At 39.3% G+C, this 18,913-nt stretch overlaps 1 protein-coding gene across 2 annotated transcripts in view; it reads left to right on the top strand.

The window, feature by feature from the left end:
* The window catches only part of BRWD1 (bromodomain and WD repeat domain containing 1), a 93,477-nt gene that overhangs the window by 15,044 nt on the left and 59,520 nt on the right, over positions 1–18,913 (top strand). Inside the window, exons 11-14 of one of the 2 annotated variants that reach the window (XM_042456428.1) lie at positions 14,216–14,316; positions 15,046–15,086; positions 17,718–17,816; positions 18,251–18,401. In XM_042456428.1, the coding sequence (XP_042312362.1) occupies positions 14,216–14,316; positions 15,046–15,086; positions 17,718–17,816; positions 18,251–18,401 (392 nt within the window). Of the gene's footprint in view, positions 1–14,215; positions 14,317–15,045; positions 15,087–17,717; positions 17,817–18,247; positions 18,402–18,913 lie in introns of both variants that reach the window. The other variant, XM_042456429.1, reaches the window with a different exon arrangement.

The following is an 18,913-nucleotide window of genomic DNA, read 5'->3' as shown; positions in this document are numbered from 1 at the left end:
TGTCCAAACCAAAAGTTTTTTATAACTTTCAGACAGTGACTGAAGGTGTGCTGTGGACTTCAATGTTTTCCTTTTATGAATAGATTTTCCCCTTCCTTGATTAGTTTGCTGTCACATACAAATCAGACCTGGAACATTGCTGACTTCTAAACCACAATTAGATCAGATTGAGATGTTAAATGTATACTTTAATTTCGAGATCACTGGGGCTTGTGGAAGCAGTATATGAGGTCCAAAACACACTGCAGAAATAATCCAGTTTGAGACTGGTCAGTGCTAGGGAATCCTGGGAATTGTAGTTTAGTGTGGCACCAAAGCTCAGAGAAAGCTAAAAGTCTCACAAAGCTACAATTCCCAGAATTCCTTAGCATTGAATGAGAACAGTCTCAAACAAGATTATTTCTGCAGTATGTTTTGGACCTGAGAGGATGGTGCAGATAAAGCATATTCCTATATAAGCTATGGTATGAAACTCAGGCTGTACAGACTGCACCAGATTGGGGCTGCAGCAACTGCATGCCACGGCCCCAATCTGGCCTTAACACGTTGTAAAAAGGAGCCGCAAAAAGCAGCTCCTTTCTGTACCACCATAGCCGCCAGTCCCATAGCTTTTCTGCACTCCTTTTCTGCTGTGTATCTGGATGCAGTGCCAGAGGAGCGCCATGATGCTGCCCGCCATGTGGTGCAGCATACAGTGTCATGCTGGCATGGGGGTGGAGTCGGGGCAAGTGTTGTGTGGATGCCATGACCCCACTCCGACCCGATGCCAGCCTTAATGACCAGTCTTTACAACCCTTCAGATGTCTAAATTGTGCTAATATGTTAACAGATAATGGAGAAAATTAGCAAAGTATTTATTTTATTTGAAACATTTATACCTTGCCTTTAGGCAAAAAAAAAAGTTCAAGAGCAGTTTACTAATAGTTAATTCAATAGCCCCTGTTCTCAAGCCTGCAGTCTAAGTGAGGCATGTCACATGAGCAAAAGGGATGGGGAGGGAAGAGAGGAAAGATTAACTCAGCAGTTAAGTGTCAGCATGATAGAGGTGTGCCTTGGTATTCTTCTTCCTTAATTCTGAGCAAAGCTTTGATGGCTGGAAAAAAGGAGGGAGTCTCTCTGTAGCAGGTGAAATCTTTAAATAGAATCATTTTAAAATATGAATAATTTAAAAATATGACGGGGACAATTAAGATGCAGCACATGTGTCCCATTAAAGACATCTTCACATAGCTGCTTAGTCATCAGATTGCTTGTTCATGTAGAAAGGTTTTTCCCTGCAAGTGGAAGAAGAGCAGGAAGGACAGACAGCCTAATCTCCTGTGGCAAAGAGTTCCACAGCCTGGGAGCAACTACAGTGGTGCCTCGGGTTACGAAATTAATTCGTTCCGCCGCGGCGTTCGTAACCCGATTTTTTTCGTAACCCGAAAAAGCCATAGGCGCTAGCGCTAAAAGCCGCGATTTCGTGCAAAAAAGCGCCGAAAAGCACCAAAAATTTTTTTCGTAAGCCGAAAAAAAAAAAGTAACCCGGAACAGTTTTTTCCTATGGGATTTTTTCGTATCCCGGGAATTTCGTAAGGCTCATTATTACTTTAACACGGGTGCAATGGATATTTTTTCCTGCGTGGAGCTGCAAGGTCTGAGGAATAAGCTGTTCATTCATGAATGAGCGTTGCAAATACTATTAAAAAAGACTGGTTGCCATGCTCCCCACAGTCCAAATTATTCTGTTGTAAAGGATGTGATTAGCTGTATGGTCAAATTGGTCACTTGACCTTTGGCTGTTTTCAGGTTGAATATAAAAGCAATTTAAGAGCACTTATATAAACATTTGTAGTACAGATGTTAGCCCTTGACAGAAATGGAAAACAACATCATGTTTTTAATACATACAGACAAAAAAATGACATTGCTCCCTGCATAATGAATGGCAGTTAAAAGGATACTACTTACATGGCCTTCATATAATGGGAATTTACAAAGATTATGTGGAATACCTATAAAGGTTAATAATGTATATCCAAGTGGTGCGTATAGCAGAATAAAGACTCAGTATTAGATTCTTTACTTTTTCAATAACAGTTTGAATATATTTCCATTGTCTGTTGGTCAGAGTGTAATATACTTTTAAGGTATGTAATATAGTGTACTGTGTGACACTGCTGTTGAGTAGCTAATTTACTGCAAGATCAGCACATGAAAAATAAAAGGGCTGGAAAAAAATGACTAACAGAGGTAGGGATAGAAGTTTTTTGTTTGTTACTTGTTCTTAATTACAGGGTTGAAATGGGGTACCAGAGAATTAAGAGTGGTCCTACAGTAACACACTTTTACAGGGTATTAGATGGAAGGTGACAAATGATTTAGTTTGTAGTAGGTTCATACACCTGATCTCTGTCCAGACTTTGTTGGAAATATGTGTCCAATTTCAGTAGGGGTCCCGAAAAGCTGAATGCAGTTTTTGATTACTCACCCCCAAATTTGTAGTTTTTCAAATTTATCGTGGAAATTGTGTGACAAAACATATCAGCTTCTTAGACTCATATTATTGTGGCCCTTCACTAGCAGGTAATATTCTGAATTCAGCATTAGACAGGTCATTGAGCGAAATATCGAACTGCATGCCCTGTTGTATGCCCCATGGAAGGGGGCCCACCCCCCCCTTACTTACTTGAAGGAGATGGGGATTGCAGCCGCGCATGAGAAGCATTAGCACCTGATTCACGGTAGTAAGGATAGTACTTTAACGCCTCACGGAGTTGAACTGTTCATATATTGGTGTTTAAAACACAGAGTTTTCATTTCATCATGTCACAGTGAATGGAGTAAATGTAGCTTACAGCTTAATAGGGAGAGTTCTGTTTGGAACATAACACAAAGCGAAGTGTTCCTGCTTCTGTTTTTAAAATTAACTTTTCTCAAGTTAAAGTATATTTAAAGAATCCTTAGTTAAATATATTTCCGCAAACAAATAACATAAAGTCAGGAACGACTGAAGTTAGTGATTAAAAACATGCCCAATAAAAGAATAGAGGGACTTACACGCTTGTATCTGAGTTGTTGCCTTTTTCCTTCCACCCTTTATGTTTAGGGCATCTGTACTTGCAGACACTAATTCAGGTTAGCCACCACTTAACAGCCTTGTTCTCGCTATGGAATTCTTTGGGATGTTCGTTTTGAGACCTATTTAGCTGCCTCTGTCAAGAATCCTGGTGCCACGCAACTGCTATCCCAGAATTCCTCATTGAGCCATGGCAACTTAAAGTTGTTTTACAACCAGCTGATTAGCCAGAAGGACATCACTAATCCACTGGGAGATCATTCTGTAAACGAGCACACTAGGACGGCTGTTCTGCTGCTGGTAAAAGATGTTGAAACTCCCTTAAGCCTCAGCATTGATGAACAAAGAACCAAAGTTGTATCCCTTGTAGCTGGTGGGTATCCAGTTTACTACCTCTGATCATGAGTGACCGGCACTTTGGGGATGCAGCAAGTGCCCTTTGAATGACTGCCCGGATAGTCTGATTCTTTGCAGCCCTGATGATACAAACTGGGCTGTAGGTGCTGTGTGAAGTCGAAGGCTTCATGGCCGGATCCTAGGTTTTTGTGGGGTTTTGGGCATGTGGCCATGTTTCTAGAAGAGTTTCTTCTGAGTTCGCCCGCATCTTTGGCTGGCATCTCAGAGACTGCTTGCTTTGGGAGGAGTTGGGGTATATAAATTATGTGGACCTGGTAAAGTCAGGAGTCTTTGCATGTGGATTGTTTGTTCTAATGGGCAGGCCTCGGGTGGGGGTGGGGGGTCTGCCAAAGAGGATAGTGTCTGCTTTATTTAGTGTCATTGTCTGCTGGGAGATTTCTCATTTGCATTTGTTGAGTCTTTATCTTGTGCTGTTTTTCAGGCTGGTAGCCAAACTCCCTTTATTTAAGGGTTTCTTCTTTCCCGCTGAAATTGTCCAGGCGTTTGTGGATTTCAATGCTCTCTGTGCATCCTGACATATGTAGTTGTTGGCCTGGGTCCAGAATTTCAGTGTTTTCAAACAGTATTTTATTGCCCAGGCTCGCCTGTATTTGTTATGGTTCTGTCCCTGTTGTTGTTGTTGTTGTTAACAACATAGTACGTTCTTGTATATTCTGACTATTTCAATAAGCATATGAATAACAGGTTGCATCCTACTTTCTCTACCTTTTCAGGGATTTAGTAAATAATTTAAATAACATAGATAATTTGTGGAATTTTGGCAGTTGTTTTTTTGCGACATTTTAGCCTTTCATGTCAGAGATCTCTGGTGCCACAACAAACTACAAATCCCAGCTTCCATAGCATTGCATCATGGCAGTTAAAGTGGTTGTCAAACACTGGATATTTCAGCAGTGTTGATGCAATGCCGCTAGAGGGATTTTGTTCTTTGGCCGCGATTAGGTGAAAAAACTAACTGGAGTGGTGATTTGAAGATAATATCTAAGTTAGAGCCAATTAATAGGCTACTGTTTTTAAATAATATAATGATGGAAACACTATTTACTTATTAAAATGTGGTGTACTTAATTAAAATTTCAATCATATTTGTGTCTAGGTTTCTTATGTAACTAACATTGTGGCTCTGACACTTGTCTGCAATTTGCAAACGGATTGGTCCTATACTGGATAAGGAGATTCCAACCCAGCATCCAAGAGTGAATTCATTGTTGGGGTGCGGGGAGGAGGACGCAGTCCTTGTACGCGACAGCAAAACGTGTATTTTCTGACTTTTTTCTAAATATTGTGTCCTAAAGTTGTGTAAGGTGTTCGTATGAGATTTTTCAGCTTCACAAATGATGTTCCGAAACCTCTTACCTTTATAATGTGTGCTCTCACACACTCCACCATTACACCATTGTTTTTCTGCGATATTGTGGGATTCAGTAGTAGTTCAAGATATTTGTTATGCCGACTTATATTTTCATGGTAATGAATTGCTCACAAGTTAAGAACTCCCACGTACACACGTTCTGCATCTTGTACAATGTAACAGTTACTTGTAAAAATAGAAACGAAAGCTCATGTATAGATTTATCTATGGTAGTTTGAGAAAACCAGTGCTTGAGGTATTGCTTTTCTGGATTATTTACCGAGAGCTATGGCTAATTAACTTTAACCATGGTGGTATAAACCTGATATTAGTTTGTATTTCTTCCATACCAAAATTCCTGGCAGCCCTATTCATAGGTCGTTAGTCTTCACCAGCAGTACCATGGATAATCTGAACCCTCGTGTTCTTTATCATTTGAAACCATTAACACCAGGAATATTGGTGAAAGATCATAGGTAATCCCCAAAGACCGTTTTTATCTCCCAATGTATTCCTGTACTATTGCTGGAGTCAAACTCAGCAAAATCATCAAGGTCTAGCCAAATCCTTACTTGCCTGGAAGACAAAAAAAGGTGGAGAGGCAACAAGGGGGCAGCTATTTTAGATCTGATCCTAAACAACAAGGATGCTCTTGGTTATAATGGGGTGCAATGGTGCGGATCACTATGTGGAAGTGACCATTGTTCTCCTTGGAGTTTGTAATACAGTGGACAGGAGAAGTCCGGCATAGTCAGACACGCATCCTAGACTTTAGGAGACGCGAATTTTAGTAAACTTAGAGAAAGTATTGAGGGCGATTCCATGGTCAGAAATACTAAAAGATAAAGGACAGTTCAGGACGTAGGGGAACTTTCTCAAACGGGGGAGTATGAAGGTCATTTCAAACCGTTCAGTGAGAAAGCAAAAGGGAGTGTCTCACGAAAGGAACACCAGGAGGATGACTAAGAAAACTTTCAACCGAGCTAAGTTTTTTTAAACGGAGCATGTATAAGGCAAATGGAAAAAGGTGGAATCACGAAAAAAGGCATTCAAAGAAATATGCCTGTGTTAGGCGGAAAGTCAGCGAAAAAAGGCTAAAGCACAGACTGAACTCCGACTTGCTAGAGAGTGTTCCGCACAACCAAACATAGGCTTTTTTGGATATGTCAACAGGCAAAAAAGTAAGAAGAAGGAAATGGCAGGGCCACTGCGTGAGGAACGTGGCCAAAATGCTAACAGGGGACAGAGCAAAGGCAGAATTACTCAACACCTTCTTTGCTCCGTCTTCTCAGAAAAGGAAACGGGTGCTCAACCTGGGATAATGCGAGCCGAAATAAGGAATTTCAGCACAGGATAAGTAAAGAGATCGAGCGGACTACTTGTTAAATGATTTAAGTCTCCAGAACAAGCATGAAAAACTCCATCCCACGGGGTATTAAAAGAACTGGCAAATGTCAATCGAGCCATTGGCATAATCTTGAAAAAACTCCTGGCAACCAGAGAAATCCCAGCAGAATGGCGGCGGGCACAAACGTTGTCCCCTCTTCAAAAAAGGGGAAGAACAAAAGAGGATCCCCACAATTATGTCTCCAGTTAGTCTGACATCAGTACTAGGCAAGATTCTGGCAGCAGATCATTAACAGAGAGGTTGTGTGAACAATCTAGAAGGCAATGCCATAATCACAACACGTTCAACAGGTTTCCGAGAAACAAGTCATGCCAGACAAAACCTGATCTCTTTCTTTGCTAAAATGACCAGGCTTGGTAGATGAAGGGACTGCTGTGGATATAATATATTTGATTTCAGTAAGGCCTTTACAAGGTTTCCCATGACATCTTGCAAACACGCTTGTAAAACTGTGGACTAGACAAGGTAAAACTGTTACTGGATTTGTAATTGGTTAAACTGGTCTGACCCTGAACGCACAAGGGTGCTCAACCAATGGCCTTTTTCCTCCTGGAGAAACGTGACCAGTGGGGTCCCACAGGGCTCTGTCTTGGGCCCAGTGCTATTCAACATCTTATCAATGACCTGGATGATAGAATTGGGAGCACATTTATCAAATTTAAAGCTGACACGCAAATTCGGAGGAAGGAATAGCTAATACCCCAGAGGAACGGATCAAACTTCAAACTGACCTGAATAGACTAGAAAAGTGGGCCAAAGCTAACAAAATGAAATCAACACGGGAGAAATGTAAGTTACTGCACTTAGGGCATAAAATCTAAAAGCACAATATAGGATGGGGACACTTGCCTGAATGAAACTATGTGTGATGAAGGGATCTAGGAGTCCAATTAGACCAAAGTGAAATGAAGTTTTAACAGTGTGATGCGGCAGCTAAAAAAGGCCAATGCAATTTTAGGCTATGCCCTCCCCCCCCCTCCCACCTCCCCCCCACACCCTCCCCCGCCACACGTATGTGTTAGATCAAGAGAAGTAATAGTGCCACTTTATCTGCTTTTATTCAGGCCCCACCTGGCTATTGTGTCCAGTTCTGGGCACAACCAATTCAGAAAGGACATTGAGGAGAAACCTGGAGCGTGTCCAAGGAGGGCCGATTAAAATGGGAAGCGGTCTGGCACCCATGTCCTATGAGGAACGACTTAGGGGCTGGGGATGTTTAGAATGGAGAAAAGAAGGTAAGGCTGATATGATAGACGTGTTTATTGTTTAAATATTTGAAGGGAGTATGTTAAGGAAGGGAAGCAGCTTAATTTTATTAATGATAAGAGAAAAGAAACTGGAACAAGGGATGAAGATACAGGAAAAGATTGTTCCACCTCAGGCCATTTAGGATGAAAAATCCTGACAGTAAGGGATGTTCGACAGTGGAATGCACTACTCGAGGGTTGATAGAGTCTCCTTAATTGGAGGTATTTAAACAGAGCTTGGATGGCCATCTGTAAGGGAGCTTTGATTTTGAATTCCTGCATGCAGGGGGTTGGATGGATGGCCCTTGTGGTCTCTTCCAACTCTACGATTCTCTGATCATACATGTTTAACAGTATTAACAGTCACCACTTCCCCACATGTTAACGCTGTTAAATGAGACTCTGTCATGACCTGTGTTAAAATCCAAGATGTGTAACCACTTATTTGCTAGTAATGGAAGTAAGATTTGACTCGGATGTACTTATTTAATTCTTAACAATTTATAATTATCAAGGAAAAGGTAAAGCTTGATGCAAATGTTTACTTTTTGCTTTTAGAATTTAGTAATTGTGAACATAGCAAAAAATATGTTAGTTCACAAACTAGGACGCGTATTTATGCTCTTTCTTTTTCCTTGCTTAGTTTCACTTCGTTTCTCCTGTTATTTATCTTACACTGTTCTTCTTCCACCCAAGAAATCCAAGTAGCTAACAAACACAGAAACTTCCTTATTTGCATTCTTTTGGCACTAAGTATTTTTGTTTCTTAGAGAATAACTTACCGATCAGAACTTCTCAGAAAATTAAGAGGCGTATGATTACTAGACAGAGTTATTTTCCAAGATGAAGAAGACATTCTTATTTTTGAGAAAGTTAAATATTCCTTTAGAACTGATTGGAGCTCTTCCATAAAAATGGAAATTTTTGATCACCCAAGTGAGACATTGACTGATCCTTCTTGTGAAAAGTAGAATGGCATCTCTTGAATTAGAGTTGGACTCACTGCTTGTCAAAATGTGCCAATCTCAGTATAAAATCCTCTCACAGCAAACAATCTGTGATGTACTGTGCTGTCCATAATTAATGCTGATATTTAGAAAAGTCTATTTTTTGTGAACTAATAAGTGCTAATTTACTGTTATTTCAATATAGAACCATTTATTGAGTTTAAAAGATTATAAATGTAGGTAGTAGCTGTAGCCGAGCTACACGTTTGTTTAGAAAGGGTTATGGTAACTTCAAATATTAAATTCCTTCAAAATTCAAATATGTATTATTAGGGGAAGATTCCCCTCACTCCTGCCCCCTTAGCACCATGTTGAATTAATACCCCTGATTTTGGTACAACGAAATGAATAGTCTTACAAGATACTAAGTAACTTTACATACAACTGAAACTTTTCAGATTGCAGAGAATGCGTTTGGAAGGGCTCAGTTCTTGCGCCCTTCATAGAGGAAGACCGCCTGAAATGCCTGTAAACTGTGCTACACTACCAAATCTTGGTAATTTATTTTTGACTTCTTCAATATACTTTATCCCTACTGTTTCCTTTATTCATATTATTGCAACTGGCAGACAGTATAAACAGAGAACATGAGCAGACATTTCTAGCATGGGAACATGATAACACTCTATCCTATACTAAATATTTATAAGAATGGCCAAATATTAAAAATATGTAAAATTGTCCCACATATATTAAGTTTTGTTTAAACCAGAGGTGTTTAAAAGTGAAGGAAAACTAGTTCTTTCAGCAAAACTATATTTTGTGTACTGCTGTGAAAATTACTGTACTTCTCATTCCATACGCAGAGCCCACTACTAGTAAATGGTTCTGTTCGTTTAGGAAAGAGATTCTATCTTTAGTTAATGGATAAGTATAAGTTTTATGCTGCTGAAATACACAGGAGATCACCTGGTAGGGAGTTTGTTCAATTTCAAATAACAAGTGAAAAAAACAATCACCTGCATCCTTCCAAATGAACAAAAATGGTGGACAGTTAAGAATCGAAGCTGATATAAACAATGCTGAATTTTAAAGCCTGGTAACAAGAAGAGCCCAGGTAAACCACTATCCAATATAATTACCTATCATGCTTAGTGTCATATTACTACATATTGATTGTGTGAGATCCGAGTGTAGTGGTCTGAGTGTTGATCTGTGACTCTGGAAACAGGGTTGTCCCTTTGGTAATGGTGATCTTGGGCAAGACACACTCTTAGCAAAGGCAAGCCCCCTCTGTACAAATTTTTGCCTGAAAACCTTGTGTAGATTCACATTAGGATCACTATAAGTTGGAAATGACTTGAAGGAACACAATAGCCACAATATTACTATTAAAACAAGAATCCTTACTATTGCCCTTAACTGATATTCCTTTTTTGTGGAAGTAAATTATGCAAAACAGTTGACCGGGTATGCCAAGATCCAGTTCTTCATTGCCGGGAAAACATGTAAAGCAGCATATAAAGATGCATAGACGAATTCTTGGTCATCTCTCTGCGGTTTTACTGTGTGGTATTTGATAGGACTGGACAAAGAATATTCACTGTGAGTTTACTAATAAGTTTATTTGTTTGGATGTTATTATCCAGGAAAATAGAAAAAGTGAACTCTAGAAGCCCAGTTTTATATTCACTGTTAAAACATAAATCATTGGAGGTATTTAGATTTGCATCAGGTGGGATTTGACAGTGATTGTGTCAGTCTGTAACAGAGTGGGTCAGTAATCTGGTCAAAATGTGGCAGGTTTTGTCATAGATCTGAAAAGGTTAAGAACTTGCTATGCATGGACAGCTCCAGTGTCACTGCATTTGAAGACACTGAATTAAGCCAAGTTTTGACGTGAGAAACTTCGGACAGCAATTACAATTGAAAAACAGATTCTGGATTGTCATTGTAAATGATAAATCAGGACAACTGGTTGGCTGGTAACTTCTCAGCTGATTGTATAATTAATACCAGCATGTAATCCATGTTGATGACTTGAAGCGGTTGTGTATTTAAAAATAAATTACAACATTATTTTTTTTAATCAGGGATCAGATGATTGCTTAGTAAAGATTTGGTCCACACACCACGATGTCGGGTTGCTTGCTACACTTAGAGGCCATTCAGCAGAGATCTCAGATATGGCTGTGAACTATGAAAACACATGATTGCTGCTGGCAGTTGTGATAAAATTATCCGTATCTGGTGTCTTAAACCATGTGCTCCACTTGCTGTTTACAAGGACAACAGGTTTCAATTACATCTTTGCAAGTAAGTTCTAAAATAGTTTATTGAATTATCTGCTGGATAAACTGCTACTGCATGTTGTAAAAGGACCAGCTTGTACACCTACTTTTTTATTGTATATGCTTTCTTGGAAACTAAGGATTTCCCCCCATCTTCTGAACATGAAAAGGATCTCTATCGTCAGTTTATATACTAATATTCCTAAGTATTTGGCAAATATTCATTTGGAAACTTGATGAGAGAACGGTTTTGCTCATCTTGTGTAAATTTTACCCTTTAAAGAGCCTAGTTGATTCGGCTGATCCAGTTAAGGATTAATCTGCTTGCCAAGGGCATGAGAAAATATGGCACAGGTGTTCGACATACAGAGCAGATTCTAGCTTTTGTTAATATATTTTTTCCAGCTATTTAGCATGTGAACCTGGGTTTGCCATGGGTCTCAGACACAGTGCACTTACTATTTAAAGCTGCATACTTAGTGCTGTGCTGTCTAGTGTGAAGCTTCATATGTATGGCCCCCCATATTTTGTGGTGAATACGTTGCTAGATTTACTGTGGATATTGAAAATTGCAGATAATAGTGAACCATATATTTCCAATGGAGGTTAACCATAGTAGTTATGCTGGGAGGACTCCAGATATCTAGAGAGACATGTTTTTTTAGATGGAGTAAGCAAAGCCACGGGATCAGTCCTGTATAGGGAGGGTTTGTGATCAGTTGGTTCTTGTGTATACTATTCTTTGGCATCTCTAGTAGCAAGCTCCTGTGTCATGGTTTTTCTTTTGGTATAATTTTGCATTCTAATAGATAGTTCATTTATGTTTATCTCACTGTTGTTAATATGCAATTATGTACCGTATTTTCCGGCGTACAAGACTACTTTCTGACCCTCTAAAACGGGGTCAAAAGTTGGGGGGGCGTCTTGTTGCGGTAAGAGCACTTACCTCGTTGTCCTGCCGGCTTCCAAAGCCTCCGGAAGCCCTTGGAAGCCGGCGTTTTGGGCATCAGGCCCCCTAACTTGGCCATAGTAGGCCAGGGCACTGGCTGCAGCAAGGCAGGCTTTGGAGGCCTCAGTAAAGGCCGGGGTAAATAAAAATAAAAATGAGGAGAGAGAGGGAGAGGATGAGAGGAGAGGAGGGAGAGGGAGGGAGAGAGAGAAATAGAGAGGGGGGGGAGAGAGAGAGAGAGTAGATAGAATATAGCTAGAGATAGATAGATTAGAGATAGACGACAGACAGACGAAGATGCCGAGAGAGAGAAGGGAGATAGATAGATAATAGATAGATAGATGGAGGGTGGGAGGGGAGGAGAGGGAGGGAGGGAGATAGCAGAGGGGAGAGGAAGATATATAGACAGATAGATAGAGAATATAGATGATAGATAGATAGATAGTTAGATAGATAGAAGATAGATAGATCTAGAGATAAATCGATAGATTGAAGAGAGAGGGGGGGGAAAGAGAGAGGAAAGTTAGACGATAGAGATTAATCGCTTATATATATATATATAGGGATAGTATAGTATATACGATATATATAGAGAGAGAAGAGAGAGGGGCGTGAGAGGAGATAAATAGAGAGAGAGAGGATGAGGGAGGGAGATAGAGATAGATAGATGAGAGAGAGAAATAGAGAGAGAGGGAGAGAGGGGGGGGGAGAGAGAATAGATAGAGATAGATAGATAGAGATAGATAGATAGTAGTAGATATATATCTATCTATATAATATTCGAGAGAGAGAGAGCGAGAGGAGCGCAGATAGATAGATAGATAGATAGAGAGAGATAGATGATGAAATAGGGAGGGAGAGCGGGAGGGAGATAGACAGAGAGAAGGGAGGGAGATAAAGAGAGAGAGAGAAGATAGAGATAGATAGATAAGATAGATAGGATAGATAGATAGATAGATAGATAAGAGAGGGAGGGCGAGAGATCGAGATGATAGATGATGTAGATGCGAGAGAGATAGCAAGCGGCAAGCAAGCACAGCCAATTAGCGAACAGCTGGGGTAACATCGTGATGTTTTTTAATTTTTATTTGATGTGTATTGGAAGAGGGTGGTCTTATACGGCAAGTATATCCCAAACTCTTATATTTTAACTGGAAAAGTTGGCGGTCGTCTATACGCCCAGTCGCTTATACACCCGGAAAATTACGAATATTTTCTCTGTGAGTATTAATTGTATTGGTGATGTACAAATCTGAATAGATCTGAATTAATAGCATGTTGATTTAAGTGAGCTTCCACTGCTTGCTCAATGAATGATCTATTTCACTACTTTTTTGAAGGAACATGGAATGTAAATTTGATGGAAAATCTTTTTTCCCCCCCAGAAATGAATGAAATTCAAGATACTCACTTACTTAGATTGTTTAATTTCTAGTTCAGCCCCTGGTCAAAGGACACCCAAGATACATGGTTTCCACAGGTGTAGATGGAACATTTGCTTCTGGCAGTGGAATACTGTTTCTATGACATCAAGTATGTAATCATTTGCTTATCTTTATTTTCATGACAAATATTTAGTTTCACAGATTCAACTTTACATTGTAACATAAGAAAAATTTATAAGCCTCATGTTCGTAACCCGATTTTTTTTCGTAACCCGAAAAAGCCATAGGCGCTAGCGCTAAAAGCCGCGATTTCGTGCAAAAAAGCGCCGAAAAGCACCAAAAATTTTTTTCGTAAGCCGAAAAAAAAAAAGTAACCCGGAACAGTTTTTTCCTATGGGATTTTTTCGTATCCCGGGAATTTCGTAAGGCGGTGCTTTCGTATCCCGGGGTACCACTGTACAGAAGAAGGATTATACTATAATTTGGACTTTACAGTCTGAGATTAGTAATATCTTCTTTGGTGATAAATTAAGAAGCCTAATTTCCAAAACAGCAATGGAGTTACTTTTTAAAAAAAATAAAGTAATAAAGGCAAGATGGTGCATGGGCTCCGCTAGAAGGGCTGGGCGTGTATGGACACCCAGCCCTCCGGAGCCCTAAAATCGGCCCCAGGACAGCGCTTTTGGCCATCTGTATCGGACCATAGTTATGTTCATTACAACTAGTGTGTCTCCGTTGATGAAGGATAGGATGTGGACCGTGAAGACAAGGGTTTAATTCCTACCCTGATGTCAGCTTCAGTTCCGGTGTATTCTTGCTTTATATAGAAAGGGGATATCAGGTAGAGTCCAGATTGCCATATTAAGAGTAGGTCTGTTGGAATTCATGATGCTTCACTTTGTCATGACTAGATGCACTGATACCAATAGGCCTGCTCTAAGCATGGATCTAGTCCACAGTAGGCTACACAGTATGCACTTCTGCATTTTAAAAAATAGCCTAATAATAACCAGTAAAAAAAAAAATAACCAGGAGATTAGGCTATCCTATATTTTTAGTTATAGACATAATAGGTTAGATTCAGATTAAGTCTAATCTGGATAAAGTTCATGTTTTATAGCTTGGTACATGTCAACATACTAAACTATTATTTAAATTCCAGGTGGGATGTTCTTAGCAACTGGCAGTACTGACCATGTTATTAGAATGTATTATTTTGGTTCTGAAACCCCAGAAAAAATTGCGGAGCTAGAGAGCCATGCTGTAAGTAATTTTAAATTTAGATTTAATTTCTGTAGGTGTAGGATTATATCTTCACAATGTATTTATTTTATTAAAATATTTCAATTCCACCCTATGTTACAAGATTGTAGGGAAAAGTACAAGTATTAATATGGATAGAAGGGTTGTTACTATAGTAAAATCAGACTTTTGAAGACAAGTAGTGAATCCAAAGTTCATGTTGCAAGAAGTTATTCTGCTAACATGATGGGCCCGAACAGACAGGCCAAAATAAAGCTGCTTTGGGTCACTTTGGAGGTATGCTGTTTAAATGCTGCAAGCAAACTGGAACCCGTGCCAAAGCCAGGCTCCAGTCTTAAGGACTGGAGCACAGCTTTGGCACAGCTTTTGGCCTCTTAAGATATGTGTGTCATTTAAACAGCATACCTCCAAAGTGACCTGAAGCAGTTTTATTTTGGCCTGTCTGTTTGGGCCCAATATTTCTTGTGAAAGTTTTATGCAGGCTTGATTATCCTGTTTTTTTCTTTTTTTTTCCCCTTTGGCATAAAATTAGTTTTAGTGTCATGTATCAGTTAATTACAATTTCAACTACATTTGAGAGGGTTTTTACTGAGGTGGAGTTAGAACATCTTAAAAAATAGGGGAATTTTTTTTCTAACTATTTCCATTTGGGGGGAGGAGATAGTAACAATTCCAGATTTTTACTGATGATGTTTGATATCTAATCTATTATGCTTTTCTGTCTTACAGGATAAAGTTGACAGCATCCAGTTTTCTAATACTGATGACAGGTATGAGTGAAAATATAATACAGTGGAGAGCTAGAGTAAAATTTAGCTTTGATATAACATATACAAAATATAGTTTAAATCAGTATGGAACAGAATTCAAAATATGTTTAACAGAAGATGTTTGGACCACCTGGGTATAACCTAAATTCCCATCATGTTCACCACATTGAAGTTGCTTTTTTTCCCTTCACAGCAAGATCAGTGGTTTATATAGTATAATCCTTTGGAGAAACTAGACTTCAAGGCTTTTTAACAGCTTTATGACCTTGACCTTTGCTTAATTAATGACTGGTTTTAATTGTAACCCTCTTGAGCACATGTCCAGTGGACACTCCAAGACCAATTTATTCTTAGGGGAATTTTATATTTAGCTCAAACTGAGTGGTTGGGGGTAGGCAGCCCACAGAATCTTTTATCTAATGTCTATGGGGGTCAGAATTCATACAGAACTTCAGAGAAAGCATTTCCAAACAATAATAATAACTTTATTGAGGGGACATAGACACACCCCCCCCCCGCCCCCCCCCCCCCCTCTCTCTCTCACACACACACCCTACAGAGGCTAAAGGAATCAAGGGGTTTAAAAAAGGATAGAAGTGAGGTGTCCCTCTCAGTTAATATGGCACCTGAATGAATCTTGTCCCAATGGCTGCGGATCTTGGGTCGAATGTAGGACTGTGGCAGCTTCATGACACTGAGGGTTGGCAAGCTGCAGAGGTGCTAGTCTGACTGACGGGTTCTGCCAGCAACCAAACTAAGCCAAAGAATGAGGCAAAATAACTTAATATTCATACCCAAAATTCCCTTTGAGGGCAGATTTCAAGGGGCTTGAAAAGACCAAAAGATTTTGTTTGAAGCTCTTTGAAATGGGTATGGAGTTGCTTTGATATATTTTTAACTTGCTTTGAGATGTTTTCCAAGGTGATCTCACAGGTGTGACTACATGGCAATTTCCAAACCGGAGAAGCTCCTTGCAAAAGATCTCTGGTGCTGTGTTTATCACAAACCTTGCATCTCTTTGTCCTATGGTCAGAGGAGGTGTCACCATCTCCTTAGAATGTCTGACAAACCAGCACCCCTTTGCAACTCCTTCTTGCTCTGCCTATGTGATGGGGTAGGCAGTGATGATGGCTCTGCATTCAGGGTCTTTGAAGGGTCACTTAGCCTATATTTTTTGCTGTAAAAAAAGGAGGGGTGTATTGAGACCCCCATTGATCCTAACATAATGCCCCATTAATAATCCAGTAATTATTTTTTTTTCATCTTTGCCTTGTAAGAGAATTAATAGCTTCATTTTTCACAGAAGGCACATTTGCCTTGTGGGTTTCTTTAGTGTAGAGAATAGATATGAAATTGAATCTGAGCATTTCTAGAAATAGTTTTGAGAATTTAACAGAGAGATCTTCTGTTTGGCTTTTTATTTCCTGGCTGCCACAAATAATTTCTAGTTCAGGGAAAAATAACCTCCAAAGAAGACAGTTGATTATATGTATGAGTTTATGAAATCTTCTTTCATAGAAGCACAAATTATCTATAATAGAGAAAAATTTATTGTTTCAATATTTGATCTGAATGGCATTGGAAAATATTTATATCCATTAAGGTAGTGATCGTGCCACAAACAAACACAAGAGTGTTTTTGAATAAGGAAAGGAATTGAGAACTGAGAAAATAAGCCCTAGTTCATGTATTGGAATGGGCAAAGACAGAAACCACTATTGCTGCTCTCTGTTTTCTGCAATATTTAAACAAGTTGTCGCTCCACAATAAGAACACATGTAGATCCCCCACTCAGTATATTTATTTTGTTAAAATGGATAAATTGCACAAATGAGTTGGATATCATAGGATATCCAAGTGACTTGCATATTTCTTAAGTTGGAAGAACACCTACTCTTTAGTATTTTAGAGCTGTTGTCTCCAAACCTATTAAACAGGAAGTGAGGGAAAACAACATAATTCAGGAAGAACCTTTAGAATGGAGGCTGGCTGGCCATCTCTTGGGGGTTCTTTGGTGTTCCTGTGTGACAGGGAGTCACACTCAGTGCTTTTCCAACTCTGATTCTATAAATCATTTGAATTTGGAGGCAGGATTTGTGTGTGTTTTGTTTTGACAAAGCATTTACTACAGGTGTCTAGTCTGTAATGTTGTGGGGTATTCTTTATATACTTGTTTTTAAGTTTAGGATTTTATAGCAGAATGTCTAAACTTGCATTATCCTCCATACCCCATATAACTGGAGGACAGCCTTTGAAGGATGTGTTGCAATCATACTACTTTTTACTAACCCTACTACAGTGGTACCTCGGGATACGAAATACCCAGGTTACGAAATTTTCGGGATACGAAAAAATCCCATAGGGAATTATTGTTTCGGGTTACGAATGTTTTTTCGGGTTACGAAAAAACTTTTGGTGCTTTTTTCGGCTTTTTCGCACGGAATCGCGGCTTTTCCCCATTTTTTCGGCTTACGAAGGCTTTTCGGGTTACGAACGGTGCCACGGAACGAATTAATTTCGTAACCCGAGGCACCACTGTACTTTTTTCTAAATGATAACCAGTCATTTATAACATGAATTACCACAGTTACTTTTTGTATGCTACATAGTATCTTTTAACCTTACATCAAGGTTCATAAGTGGTAGCAGGGATGGAACAGCCCGAATCTGGCGATTCCAGCAAGCTGAATGGAAGAGCATATTGTTAGACATGGCTGACAAATTACCTGGGTATGTTCAGTGTATGTTATTTGTGTCTTGTTTGTGTGTGTCAGTAAGTGATTATGCAATTTACACTGCCATTTTAATATGAACAAACTTTCTGAATACTCTGAACAAGTGCAACACCTCTTTGTTGAGCTTGTGCCTAGTTGTGTGCAAATATTAAACTTGTTTTCACTTCAAAATGGTCACAATGTTAGCTGTTTCTAGGATTTTTTACTTTTTTAAAAGAAGAGGTTCTCAGTATAGTCTGATGTTCTTACTTTGACGGTCTTTTCTTTAAATATAAATTTGTGATAGTTTGTTAGGTATCTATACCTATAATTGTAGGATTAATTTTTTATTTGTCAAATGGATTATTTAAGTCCTTAATTCCTGTTAGACTTAATATATTTTTAAATAAAGTTCTAAAGTATTAAAATGCTTCAATTTATTTTCAGTAGTGATATATGCTCAGAAGAAGACAGATTTATGAAGCCCAAAGTTACTATGATAGCTTGGAGTCAAAATGATAAATTGGTGGTGACTGCTGTGAATAATCATCTGCTCAAAGTCTGGAATTCTCATACAGGGCAGCTGCTTCATGATCTCATGGTATGTATGGTTGCTTCATTTTCTCAACTGTTTCCTTCAGGAAGTTTTATTTAATATTTTTGAAAAGGCTAAGAATCTTTTAGACTTTCAGTTGGAATACTTAATATTAAAAATGGGAAGCGGGGAATGTAATGTAAGTGGAGATGGAGGGAAAACCTCTGTACCTGTTTGGGGAAAACCCCCTCAAGAATGTAAAAAAAAATTGTGCCATATTTTAATAAGACTGGATGAGAGTAAAGAAACCACTTTAAGACAAAGTTGGGTAAAATGTTAGGAATATACATGTCTGAATGTCAATAAATGAATGTCACTCCAACCGCGCCACAAACCCTGTCACTGCTCCTGTGCAATGCCAGGTCACTTAACAACAAGACCCACATCCTCCAGGATCTGCTGGAGGACTCTAAGTGTGACCTGGCTTGCATTACCGAGACCTGGCTGGGGCCTGAAGGGGACGCCGTGTGGGCTCAGGCCCTGCCTGCTGGGTACTCGGTGAAGGACCAGCGCAGGTT

Source organism: Sceloporus undulatus, chromosome 3, assembly GCF_019175285.1.
Source record: "Sceloporus undulatus isolate JIND9_A2432 ecotype Alabama chromosome 3, SceUnd_v1.1, whole genome shotgun sequence".
NCBI lineage: Eukaryota > Metazoa > Chordata > Lepidosauria > Squamata > Phrynosomatidae > Sceloporus > Sceloporus undulatus.
Note: the sequence above shows the minus strand (reverse complement) of the source record. Positions and strands in the feature narration are given on the sequence as shown.